Raw genomic sequence first — 13,882 nt, 5'->3', positions numbered from 1 at the left:
GGGACGGTGGGCGCGGGTGCCCCAGGGCAAGTCACCAGCCTCACTGAGCCTGGCTTTCTGTCCGTCAAATAGGCACACAGGGCCGTTTGCCCGGGCTTCAGGAAGTGCGGCCTGTGAAATGCAGGACAGGTGCTGATGTCAGGGAGGGTGGCAGGGATGCCAGTGGCCACCTGGCCACCTGTGGGTGGCTCACACCTGTGAGCGTCACCATGTGAGCTGTGTGGTTCGTTCACCACAGCTGGACCGGACCTCCTGGTGTTATTCTCTGGGAGACTCTCTCTCCCTTGCCCCCCACCTGCAGGACTTCGTGGGGAGCTCAAAGGGATGCTTCCTTCTCTCTCTGGCCCACTGGCCTCTGTAGGGAACTCTGGGTGCCCAGCACTTGCTCCCCCCGTGGACTCTATGACTGTCCTCCTGGGCCTCAGTTTCCCCATTTGTTAAGCAGCACTGATGAGCCTCTGGGATTAACCCGGGCACCACTGAGTCCTTTCTGGAGGGGGACCACAGCAGTGACTGCTGAGAGGACACATCCCAACTGGGCAGGAGGAGGAGCCCTGCCTGAGGATCCCCTGGTTAGCAGCGCCAGGACTCAACAGGTGTGAAGCTCAGGAACTGACTCGCAGGCTCACCTCATGAATGGGCAGGGTGGGGCTGCAAGGGAGCATGGCCCGAGGAGGGTCCCACACCCAGCTGCTGGTCCCAACCCCGAGGGGTAGCCCGTGGGCCGTGCCTGGGTGGGGCCAGGGGCGAGCCGTCACTCAGGGTGACGGGCCCCAACCAGCCAGAGCTGAGGGGCCCGGGGCTGCTCTCAGCCCACCTGAACACCTTGTCTCTCCTCCCTCCCAGAATCAGGACGTGGGTACAGCTGGGGATGCTGACATGCTTGTCCCTCCCTCCAGGAGCATGCAGTCTGCAGCATGCTCCGGGCCATTGAAGGAGAAGCCAAAGCAGGCTGCATGAAGGAGGCAGTATTTCAGCTGGGCCTTCGATGCCTGGAAGGGTAGAGGAGGAGGAAGAGCATTGCAGGCGGCTCAGAGTGATGTGATGAGCAGCCTGTGGCATGGCTCTGAGCCCGCCTCTGGCCTTTTGCTTCTGCTCTCTCTCTCCTCCTCTTCCAGGTATAGGTACCACCATGCCACTGCTTTACAAAGGAGGAAACTGAGGCCCAGAGATGCTAGGGTCCTGGCCCAAAAGCCTGAGATGCTGGAGCCAGGGGTCCAGCCCGGGGACGACCTGACTCTGAGGCCCAAGCACTCACCACAGCCCTACGGCACCTCCCATGCAGGGCTGGTGCGCTAAGGGGGTGGTGAATGTGGCCGCAAAGTCCAGCGTCATCATCTGTAAAGCAAGGGGTGACAGGGTGGTCGCCAGGGGCCAGCGGGAGCTCAGGCGAGGCCCAGGGAGCAGGGCTGAGGACCCACTTCCCGCAGCGGGCCTGGGCAGAGGCCCCCGGACCAGGGGAAGGTGCCCAGGGAGAGCAGCCCTGCCCAGGCCGGCGGGCGGGTGTGCAGGAGGGAAGCAGAGCGCACAGGGCCGCCGGGCGGGAGGACGACGCGGCCTCCTGCACACCCGCGCACCTGTGCCACAGCACCCTCCCTGCCCGGGGTGCCCGGCCCTGCCCGCCCTGCCCCCGCCTGGGCCAGGGCACCTACCTCACCAGCTTCTCCAGGCCCCGTTGGCTGGAACTCCTCCTCAGGAGGGCCGAGCCGCTCATGCTGCTGGCGGCCCCGCCGGCCGGCGACCTGGCCTGACCCCAGCCCTGGGGACGCTGCTGCTCCTTCTTCAAAGGCCGCCGGCCTCTGTCTGCTGGCCTCCCCCTGCTCCTCCTCCTGCCACCAGGACCCCTCTCCCCCTCCTCTCTCCTTTCTCTCCCGGCCCCCGCCTTCGCGCCCTTGTCTGTGTCCCTGGATCTGCGCTGTCTCCCTGTCTGTCGTCTGTCTGGCCGTCTGGGCTCTCTGGCTGACGCCCCCTCCCCGTTGGCTCGCCCCGTCTCCCTGTCTGTGGCCTGCTCTGTCCACCCTGGGCCCTCTGGCCCCGGCAGGGGCGGGGGGGGGGCCTCCTGGGCCGGCTCCCCGCTAGTTGCCCCCCGGGCGTCTGGGTGCCCGTCTGTCCCGTCTGGACGGCCTCACGGACTCTGTGGGTCTCTCCTTCAGGACGTTTAGCAGCTGCTTCCCTTTTGTTCCCCCCAGCCCCCCTCTCCCCCCTCGGCCTCCTCCCCCTCCCCCTCCCCCTCCTTCCGAGACTAGTAAAAATGTCAGAGAGAAAACCCTCCAGCCCCGCAGCCCTGGGGCTTAGCAGGACCTCATCGGCCTGGGACTGGCACAGTCTCCCCTCGGTGGCGGGCGCCCCGGCCTCACTCCACTCTCCCCCTGAAGCTCATCCCCACCACTTGCGGGGCATCCAGCCCCCCCCATCTGCCTCTCCATCCCTTTGTGCCTCTCCCCTCACCCTGGGCCTGCCCTGGCCAGCCCTCTGGCCCTCCTCTTCTCCTCGCCTTTCTGGATCTCTTGGGTCAAGCCGCCCCTGCCCTGCCCTGCACCCCCCAGCCTAGCCCTCTGCTCCCTCCCAGCAGGCCCCCAGACCCTCCCTGCTCCCACACTCAGACCCTGTCTCCTCTCCTCTCCCTCTGTGTCTCTCTCTGCCCCTATCTCTGTGCCCCTCCCTCCCCCTCCCGCCCTCCCCCTCCTTTCCTCTCCCCTCCCTTCCTCTTCTCCCTCTCTCCCCTCCCTCCCTCCCCCTCCTTCCCTCCCCTCCCTCCTGGTTCTCCAGTTTTCCCCTGTTTATGCCCAGCTCTCTGCTCCACTTATCACCTCGAGGGGGAATCCTCTCTGCTCCCCCAGTGGGGAGGCTGCTGCCCCCCTAGCACATGCCTGGCCACACTGGGAGGTCAGAGCAGAGACCCCCGAGGCACAGACTAACACGGCCTGCCCTGTTGGGTAGCAGAGAGCACACTCCCAGGGTGACTGGTGGGCACAAGGTCAGTGTGGTGCCCTGGCCGGCGGGCCCCCTGCCCCCTGTGCTCTGGCCAAGGCCTGGGAGGTGCAGCCCAGCCCACTGTTCCTCCGGTTGGGCTTAGTCGCCATGACTCACTGGAGAACGCTCGCGGGCGAGTGACCGGACAAGGCGGGTACTGGACTCGTGTCTGCAGGGCGTCTCCGAGCCCAGCTCAGTGCCCAGCAGTTATGTCCAGCAGCTTGCCCGGCTCGCCAACCCTCACAGCCACCGCACCTAGGTCCTGTGTGGGGAAACCGAGGCTCAGACAGGTATCCAAGTTTGCAGAGCTGGGGCTGACGGAGCCGGAACCATGAGCCCGTGTTCTGACTGCCTGCCCAGACCGCCCTCCATCCCCCATAGCACAGAGGAACGGCCCCTCTCACTTCCCCAGCTAGCATGGCCTCAGGCTAGGCCAGGGGACCAGGGCCGAGAGCACCTGGGGGATGCGAGGCTGGACCAGGGGAGGCTAAGATCAGGTAGGCAAGCATTGCACCCATAGTCACTGTGCAGGCCGTGCTTGGCGCAGTGGCAGCCACATGGGCCCATAGCTCAGATCCGCAGTGACTCAGGTGGTGGCTGGCTGGCACAGCCTTGTGGGGGGTCACGAAGTCTGGCTCTGATTCCTCCCTCACCCTCCACATACCAGGTGGGGTCCTGTGACCAGTCCTGGAGGGGAGCTCACAGCTATCCCCTCCCACAACCCTGGGGGCAGCCAGAGAATGTGGGGGTGTGCCACAGAAGCAAATGCCCACCAACCATCCCCAGCATCCATCCAGAGCTGCAGATGCCTCAAGATTCTAGTGGAACACGGAGGAGGGAAAGGGGAGCAGGACCATCAGGTTGGCCCTCAGGTTGAGCCAGATCGCCCAGAGGAGGTGAGCCTGTGCCTCATTTCCATCTCAACCTGTGCATCTCCCCCTTGCCTCTTGCTCTTGGATCTGGAATCCCAGTCAGAGAGAGCCAGAAAGAAATTGTGCCAAAGCATATTTTTGTTCAAAAGAAGGAAAAATTTCACCCATCACCCATCTATCATCCATCCATCAACTCATTACCCATCCACCCATCATCCATTTATTATCCACCCATCCATCCACCTATCTGTCCACTCCCCATCCATCCATTCTCCCATTCATCATCTACCCATCCACCCATCTACCCATTAACCAACTGTCCATCCCATCCATTCATTCACCCACCCATCCATCATCCATCTGTCAACCCTTTATCCACCCACCCATCTGTCTATTCACTTTCCATCTATTCATTCACCCATCCATCCATCTATCCATCCATCCACTCATTAACCACCCACCCATCCATCATCCACCATCTATTAATTTACCCACCCATCCATCCATTCACCCATTCATCATCTATCCATCCATCCACCCACCTACCCACCCATCCAACCATCATCCAACTATCATCTACCTATCCATCTATCCATCCATCCATCCATTTTCCATTCATCATCCCATCCATCTATCCATCTATCCACCCATCCACCCACCCATCCATCCATTTGTCCACCCTCCATCCATCCACTCATCATCTATCCACCCATCTATCTATCCATGAATTTATCCATCTATCTATTCATTAACCACCCATTTATCCATCAACCATCTATCATCCATCCATCCGTCCATCCATTCATCCATTCACCAATTCATATACCCATCCATCATCCATTTATCATCCATCCATCCATCCATCACCCATTCACCCATCCCTCCATTCATCATTTATCATCTATCCATTCATCCATCCATTTTCCATCCATTATCCTCCCATCCATCCATCCATCCACCCACCCACCCATTCATCCATCATCCAACTCTTCATCCATCCACTCATTCATCCAATCATCCATCCATCTACCCATTCTTCCATCCATCTGGCTATTGATCCAGTCATCTGTCCACCCCCATCCATCCATTCACTCATTTATCATCTATCCATCCATCCATCTACCCATTAACCAACCATTCAGTCATCATCCATCCATCTACTCACCCATACATCCATCTATCATCTATCCATCCATCTGTCCACCCTCACTCCATCCATTCACCCATTCATCATCTATCCACCAACCCATCCATCCATCATTCATCTATCATCTATCTATTCATCCATCCACCCATCCAACCATCTGTCCACCCCATCCATTCATTCACCCATTCATCATCTATCCATCCATCCATCTACCCATATATCACTCGTCCATCCATCCATCCATCCATCCATCCATTCATCCATTCACATATCCATCATCCATCCATCCATTCATCCATTCACATATCCATCATCCATCCATCCATTCATTCACCCACCCATCCATCATCCATCTATCCATCCTCCATTTATCCACTCATTCATCCATCCTCTCTATATAGTTATCTGTCTTTCCATGCATCATTATCAATCCATCAACTTCTCAGGATATGTATCCATTCAATTATCCATATAAACACAATATATCCTTCCATCAATCCATTCAAGCATTTATCAATACATATATACCCATGTCTATTCATCTCTCTTTACATTTCTTCATTGAGCAAGTATCCACCTATCTATTCATCCACATACTCATCCATCCCTCCATGCATCCATTCACTTCTGACACCCACGCATCCATCTGTTTATCTAAATGTCATAATACATATAAAACACTTCGAAGAACCACTCAGCTAGCCATTCCACCCACTGGAAACATAATTATCACTAAATATATAATAATTACTCTTATGTATATATTCAACCACCAATTTGTATATCTATTTGCCTAGCTATCCAACCAGTGAGCTGTTTATTCTTTAAAACATCCTTCTATCTCTCAAAATATTTTTTTGTCCTTACTTTCATTCATCTCTCCAAATATTTTACTACTGATCAATCGCATTCACACACACATTCATATATCTCTCCATCCATCCATATGTCCATCCATCTTCCCATTTAGCAAGCCATGTATATGTGCATAAATTCATACATGTTTATCTTTCCATATATATATTTGCCCATTACTTTGCCCATTAAGCCATTCAAATGAGTTAAAACTTGAAATAGTTGCTGCAACCTAGTAAGCTTTCCATAAAGATTATTATTATTTTTATCTATACATTCACTCATCCGTATCTCATCCAACTACCAATTTATTATATTTATCTTATTATAACTCCATTTATAACAACTTATAACAACATCATAAATAACAATTTATTATAACTCCATTTATATTCATATATTTATTCATCTATCCATATATTTTTCAACAAACTTATTGAACACTTACAGTACCCACTTTTTAGGTACTGCAGATTTAGCATTAACAAAACCATGCTCTCACAAGGCTGACACTTTAGCTGGAGCAACAACAAAAATAAACAAATAAGTACATACTGTAATATATCAAATGGTGATAAAACTATAGAGAATATAATTCAGGGTGGGAGGATATGGAGTCTTGGCAGAGATTGATATTTTACATATGATAGTCAAAGAAAGCCTCATAGAAAGGAATAATCTTTTCCTTATTTGAAAAGAAACTTGAGAAATATTTAAGATAGCTATATACACTGGTAGGAGGAAGTGTTCTAGAAAGAGAGAAGAGTGAGTGTAAAATTCCTGGCTTAAGTGCTTCTCTGTTCATCAATCTGCCTCTTCAATAGTTTATCCAGCACCAATCGTATGTCTGTTTACTATCATCTTTCTATTTATCTATCACTTCCTGTATTTCTCAGTCTGTCCATCTAAAAATCAACCCATTAACCATATCCATCCACATGTCTTGATAAACTTCTATTAGTCTATCCAATTATTTATTTGTCAGCATTCCATCAATTTACCCATCAGCCTACCCATACTTCCATTCCATATGTCCATTCACCAGTTAATCCATCCACCCACCCATCTATCCATCCATCCATCCATCCATCCATCCATCCATCCATTCATCCATCTCTCTGTCCACCCACCTACCCATCCACTCAACCAATTATCCAACCATCCATCCACATATCTAGCCATCTGTCCATCATCCATCTATTCATTCATTCACCCATCTACTCACCCACCACCCATCATCCTTCTACCCACCCATCCATCTCTCCATCCATCACCCACCTATTCATCCATCCATCCATCTATCCATCATCCAACCACACATCCATTTACCCATCCATCCTCCCATCCATTCACTCATCTATCCATCTACACATCCATCCATCTATCCATTCATCCATCCACCCATTCATCCCATCTACTCATCCACCCGTCTATCCATTCATCCATCCATCTGTCCATCAATCATCCAGCTAGCCAGCTCTTCCTTCCTTTATGCACTTTTCTTTCATTCATACTTTTCTCCATCATTAAGTCTTTTAGCCTTTTCTTTCTTCATGTGTGTTATAACCTTGTAGCTCAAGAAGATAAAAGAGAAGACAAGATCTTCATGTCCCAGTAGGCTGAGCATTACAGCAGAACCTAAATAGAGGCTGAAGAAGTAGGAATCTTTCCTCTTGCTCAAACATTCTCAACACACACACTCTCACAAAGCAGTATCCCAATGAAACATGCAACAGGCAGTGGAGCCCAGGTGTGGGTGGGGAGAGAGGGTAAGGAGGTGGCCTCCATGGCTCCTGAGGTGACCCTGGATAGAGAAATGTCCCTGACTTACAGAGAAGGCAGCCTCCAAATGCCCTGAGTCCTTATCTGTCTTATGTGGATCTCAGCCCAGCAAAGGGAGAGGGGCCAGGGTCGTGGGGTGGTGGGTGTTGTGAGGAAGGTGAGATTGGGTTGGGGATGAGACTGAAAGACTGAAGTTTCTTTCTAGGTTCCTCCAAAATCAACTGGCTAGATTCATCTGTCCTATTTCTCTTTTGAGGGCAGGTAGCTGGGGGAGGAAGAGAAGACACAGAAGCAACGCCACAAAAATAGCCAGTTACATCCAGGAAGAGGCATAGACATCTGTGAGAAGTAGGAAGGAGCAGCCTCTGGGATCCCGCCTGACAGGCACAGAGCAAGGCAGTGACCCTCCCCTCTTCCTCCCACACAGCTTGTGCACAGCTGAGGAAGCTGAGGCTTGAGGTGGGCAGAGAACCTGCTACTTCCCCCCACTCCTGTCATACCCCGTACTCCTGCTGTCTTTTGTGTGTCCACACAGCTGCCTCTACTGCAGGCTCCAAGGCCCAAGTCTCTCCCACTCCTGCCAGGGGATGTGGGTGCCTCGGAGGGCACTGTAGGCAGGCTCTGAGTTCCCAGATAGCCCCTCCTTCCCAGCCAGTAGGACGAGACAGTGGTCCCTACCCCACCCCACCCACCCCCAGTTTCCCAGCTTGGAGGCAGTTAGCAGATGGAGTTTGGAGACAGTTGGCCTGGCCTCAGAAGGGATGAGGGGCTTTCCTCCCCAACTCCCACCTCTACCTCTTATCTGCCTGTGTCTGGCACCACACAGCTATACTGGCCAGCAGGCTTAGGAGGCCTGATTTCCTCAATTTCCTAATCTCCTGGCCACCCTATACCCCACATAGGCCCTCAGCCCCTCTCTCCAGCTTCATGGGAGTGAGGATGGGGCAGTGGCTGAGGGCCAGTGGCTGTATACTCCCACCTACCAAAGGTTTGAGAACTCCCTTTGCTGGTTGCCCTCGATCCCCAACCTCCAAGAAGGTGTTAGAAGCCCCTAGAAAGAGGATTTCTTGGGAGAGAAGCCTCTAGAATGAATCAGGTTATTCTGACATTGTCATGTCCCATTCCTGCCTTTGGGGAGGTCCCTGGAGCTGTCTTCTTAGCTATGCCCTATTCTGGATAGTTTCCAGGAGGCACCTCCCTCGCTCTGGTGGGAACCCGCAGGTGCAGAGCCATCCACAGGGCTATGTGGTGTTACTGAGCGACTCCAAGGGGCAACCCAGACACCCTGGGTCCCCTGAGGCCTTGTCAGGTCCTCAGAACCCTGATTGTGAGCCTGCAGGGGACACAGGTCCCCCAGAGAGGGTCCCTACAGGCCAGCATTGTTAGGAGACACACCAAACTAGGGCCAGCCAGCATCCCTCCAGGCTGGGGACAGTGCCTCTCAACAGCACACTCAGCCCTTCTAAGCCTTGGTTTTTCCCTATGAAGTGACTCACTGGCTATGAAAAGAGCTAATGAAGTCTGGCACACGGGGAAACTGAGGCTCACTTGTCCCAGAAAGAGGTGCTGAACGTGGTCCTAGGACCCCGTGCCTCTCCCCCAGGCCCTGGGAACTCAGACCCCAGGAGATCACAGCCCAAGTTCTCAGCCAAGCTGCTGGAACCCTCATCTTCCTGACCCAGGGCTCTCCATAACTCTGGCACCCTCTGAGGGAAACTGAGCCAGGGGCAGGCTAGTGGGGTCGTGAATTGGTCCACATTGCCACTCCGCCTGGTGCCTGCCCCCTCCTGGTCCCTGAGACACTCCTGGCACTGCCCCCGTGTGGCTCCTATGTTTTCTTTTTATGAGAAGGCAGATGGGGACCAGGGAGGGAGGGGCCAGGATGCAGGGGAGGATTTCCGGCTTCCTGAATCAGCAGGGCTGGGGGCTGCAATGTCCCCGAGTGTGGTGTGGTGTCCTCTCCCTGTCCCCCACCTAGGGAAGGAATGTGACAGGACCCAGATGGAAAGCAGGAGGAAGCCAGTGACCTCGTGAGCCCCTGCCCAGGAGGAGGCATCCATCATCTGGGTTGAGCTCAGCCTCCCCCTCTCTGAGAAACTTCCGGGCGCCTGAGCCCCCTGACCTGGAGGAAGGAGGAGAGGAGGCCCATCTGGGCGTCCCTGGGCCTGAGCCTGCTCTGACTGCTGCTGTCAGGTCTGGCCCCTGGGCAGGGTGGGGGGAAGGAGCCCCAGGGTGCCACCCCTAACCCACCGCCTTCCAGCCTGCCACCAGGGCCCAGTCCTGGTCCTCCTCAGGGGGTGCTCCAGAGCTCTGCATCCTGGCTCTACCAAGTATCATCCAGCCTCCCTGGGAGGGCCAGTGGGTGGACGGGCCACCAGGATGTCTGGCTGCTTGGGGGTTTCTGAGCCATGGGGTCTTGCCACTCCAATGCCACAGGCCCTCCGCCTCTGCCTCCCTCTGTGGTGCAGGAATATGAAATCCAGGGCATTCCTAGCCTCTTGGCCAACTCAGCCTCTCCCTTCCAGCCCTGCCACCACCTATAACCCTGAGGGGACCTGTGTCCTCCTCTCTCCTGAAAACCCTGGAGCCCAGAGGGCAAGCCCAGAGAGTCTGCAGGGGCAGGCAGCCCAGCAAGGGACTCTGACTAGAGTGGCCCCGAAGGTGGTTCCTGCCCTCTCCTGCCACGTAGCTTTGCACATGGAGAGTTGATGAAGGTGGCATCCCTGAGTCACGTGGGACCAGGAGCCATGCCCTACCCAAAAGGCAGTGGGGGTTAGGAGCTTAGGTGGTAGAGAGACAACTGTTCACCCAATTGCTGCCCCTGTCAGGGTCATCCAGAGCTGGAGCAGCCCAGCGAGCCTAGGTGGGAGAGGGCAGGACAGGGCTCCCAGGACAGAACTAGGGTTCTCAGGACTGAACCAGGGTTCCCAGGACAAGCCCAGGCCTCCCAGGATAGGACCAGGGCACCAGGACAGGACCAGAGCACCCAGGACAGGACCAGGGCTCCCAGGACAGAACCATGGTTCTCAGGACAGGACCAGGATTCTCAGGACAGCACCAGGGCTCCCAGGACAGGAACAGGATTCCCAGGATAGAACCAGGGCTCCCATGACAGAACCATGGTTCTCAGGACAGGACCAGGGCTCCCAGGACAGGCCCAGGCCTCCCAGGACAGGACCAGGCTTCCCAGGACAGAACCAGGTTTTCCAGGACAGGATCAGGGCTCCCAGGACAGAACCATGATGGTTCTCAGGACAAGACCAGGATTCCCATGACAGAACCAGGACTCCCAGGACAGGACCGGGACACCCAGGACAGGACCAGGGCATCCAGGACAGGACCAGGGCTCCCAGGACGGGACCAGGGCATCCAGGACAGGACCAGGGCTCCCAGGACAGGACCAGGGCTCCCAGGACAGGACCAGGGCACCAAGGACAGGACCAGGGCACCAAGGACAGGACCAAGGCACCAAGGACAGGACCAGGACTCCCAGGATAGGACCAGGGCTTCCAGGACAGGACCGGGATTCCCAGGATAGGACCGGGATTCCCAGGACAGGACCAGGGCACCCAGGACAGAACTAGGGTTCTCAGGACTGAACCAGAGTTTCCAGGACAGAACCAGGACTCCCAGGACAGGACCGGGTTCCCAGGACAGGACCAGGGCACCCTGGACAGGATCAGGGCACCCAGGACAGAACCAGGGCTCCCAGGACAGAACTAGAGTTATCAGGACTGAACCAGCATTTCCAGGACAGGACAGGGCTCCCAAGACAGAACCAGGGCACCCAGGACAGGACCAGGGCACCCAGGACAGGCCCAGGGCTCCCAGGACAGAACTAGGGTTCTCAGGACTGAACCAGCGTTTCCAGGACAGGACAGGGTTCCCAGGACAGAACCAGGGCTCCCAAGGCAGAACCAGGGCACCCAGGACAGGATCAGGGCACCCAGGACAGGACCAGGGCTCCCAGGACAGGTCCAGGTTCCCAGGACAGGACCAGGTTCCCTGGACAGAATCAGGGCTCCCAAGACAGGAACAGGGTTCCCAGGACAGGATCAGGGCACCCAGGACAGGACCAGGGCTCCCAGGACAGGACCAAGTTCCCAGGACAGAACCAGGGCTCCCAAGACAGGACCAGGTTCCCAGGACAGGACCAGGTTCCCAGGACAGGACCAGGGTTCCCAGGACAGGACCCAGGACCCATGACAGAGGCAGGTCTCACAGGGCAGCGTGGACCATGGGAAGTGACAGATGCTCAGGGAACCTAGGGTATGGTCACCTAAGTTGAGCTGGAGGAGGCTTCGGAAACCTGGGGAAGGGACAGGACAGCCAGGTAGTGCTGAGAAGGTCGGTCTGACACCTGGTGGGACTGGGAGTTGCTGGGAGTGCCGACCTTGGAGGGGAGTGAGGCCAGCATGACCGGAGCAGGCCTCCAGTGGCCCCCAGGAGGCATGGATTTTGCTGCCCCGTGGTAAGTGGTTCCACGGGGGGGTCTGATGGCTTCATGGAGAAAGAGCACAGTGGGGCCATGGCCTGGAGACCCCCAGGAGAGGGCATCTTGCCAAGCTGGGGAGTGGGCCGGGCTGTGGCCAGGGTGAGGCCTGTCTGTGGGTGTAGGGCAGGGAGGACCCAGCACAGCATGGTCTGGCCCTGGGGGGGTTGGGGTGCACACGGGGCCTCAAGGGGGTTGGGGTTCCAGGATTTGGACACGTCAAAGCCAGGATCCCTAGGAACAGGAACCCCCCGCTCTGGCACCATGTGGACTTTGGCCTCTGTGCACGGTGTGGGGTCAGGGCCCTTCTCAGCTCCACCTGGGAGGCCACACAGAACCACCCTGAAGCCCAGTGGCCCTGCTCTGCTCTGGGGTACCCCACGGCCCGGCAGCCAGAGTGAGGAGAGAGCACTGGGACCCGGACCACAGGTGGATGGAGTAGGGGCCCACACCCCACCCAGGACTGGTTTTGGAGGGTGCCCCATCCTGGGACAGTCCTAGAGGGAGATTCCATCCTGGGTCATTTGAGGGAGGTGGCCCCATCCTGTGACAGCCTGAAGGAGGTGACCCCTCTTGGATCATCTGAAGGCAGTGGCCCTGTCCTGGGACAGCCTGAAGCAAGTGGCCCCATTCTGGGACAGTCTGAGGGAAGTGGCCCCCTCTTGGATCATCTGAAGGCAGTGGCCCCATCCTGGGACAGTCTGAGGGAAGTGGCCCCATCCTGGGAGAGTCTGAGGGGGGTGGCCCCCCACTGGGTCATCTGAGGGGGCAGCTTGCTGCCCAGTTGTAGGGATGTGGCCTGACCTGGCCAGGTGGGAGGGGCGATGTCCTAGTGCAGGCAGTGTGGGGTGCTCTGGGGGCAGATCTCGTCTGAGTGCTCCAGCTCCATAGACCCTGCCCAGCCTTGGCCTTCCCAGGGGCTGCTGGGTGGGGGCTTTCCAGGCCACGAGTCCCCACCCCGGGCACTGGGACTTCTCACCACCATGGACAGGAAAATCCCCGGTTCCTTAATCACCTTGTGCAATGAGAACCTGCCTCACCCTGGGTCTCGGTTTCATTCTGACACCACACTGCGGGGATGACGTTTGCGGGGTCCCAGGTTCTAGGGCCTGGGGGCAGCCGGCCCTTGTCCAGCGGGGCTCCTGACCGAGCCAGCACAGGTGCAGCCCCGCCTCCCACCTGCCCAGGCCTCGGCCAGGTCCACGCTGTCCTGCTTCTCCTCTGCCTGCAGGACAGCTGGGAGCAGGAGGGCCAAGGATGGGGCCAAGGAGGGAGGCGGGGTGCCGGAGCCAGACTGCCCAAGCCGTGCCCTTCTATGGGCATGCGGTGGCTGGAAGAGCACAGGGACGGTGCTGACGTGAGGAGCCATTTCTGAGTGGGGCACAGCTGTTTGTCGGTCGCCCCTGGGCAGGACATAGTGAGCTCCACGGCCCCACCCACCCCAACGACGGGTCCCCCGCGAGGGGCCCCCACAGCCCCAGGCTGGCACTTCACCCTGACCCCTGCTCCTCTTTCCAGAAGCTGCTCGGCCTCCCGCCTCCCCCTAGCGCTTGGTCCCCGAAGCCCCCGAGCCAGGGCGCTGTGGGGGTCAGCGCAAGGAGAAGGTGACCATCTGCCCACACACACACACACACACACACACACACACACACACACACACACACACGGCAGACATTTGCATCTTTTCCCTCATTATGAATAAAGACATTGTCACAGGATCAAGTACCTGGCCACCAGCCTCCAACAGAGAAGCCAGGGTTA

General features: G+C 56.6%; 1 protein-coding gene across 2 annotated transcripts in view; it reads right to left on the bottom strand.

The window, feature by feature from the left end:
* Nucleotides 1–13,882, bottom strand: part of LSP1 (lymphocyte specific protein 1) — a 38,158-nt gene that overhangs the window by 23,145 nt on the left and 1,131 nt on the right. The window contains exon 1 of one of the 2 annotated variants that reach the window (XM_041721977.1): nucleotides 1,653–2,628. The exons of the other annotated variant lie outside the window; for it this stretch is intronic. Within the exon in view, the coding sequence (XP_041577911.1) occupies nucleotides 1,653–1,714 (62 nt within the window). The 5' untranslated portion in view covers nucleotides 1,715–2,628. Of the gene's footprint in view, nucleotides 1–1,652; nucleotides 2,629–13,882 lie in introns of those variants that run through there. 2 annotated transcript variants of the gene reach the window in all.

The sequence above is a fragment of the Vulpes lagopus genome, chromosome 11, assembly GCF_018345385.1.
Source record: "Vulpes lagopus strain Blue_001 chromosome 11, ASM1834538v1, whole genome shotgun sequence".
NCBI classification, from domain to species: Eukaryota; Metazoa; Chordata; class Mammalia; order Carnivora; family Canidae; genus Vulpes; species Vulpes lagopus.
The sequence above is the reverse complement of the archived record's forward strand: the minus strand, read 5'-3'. Positions and strand labels throughout refer to the sequence as shown.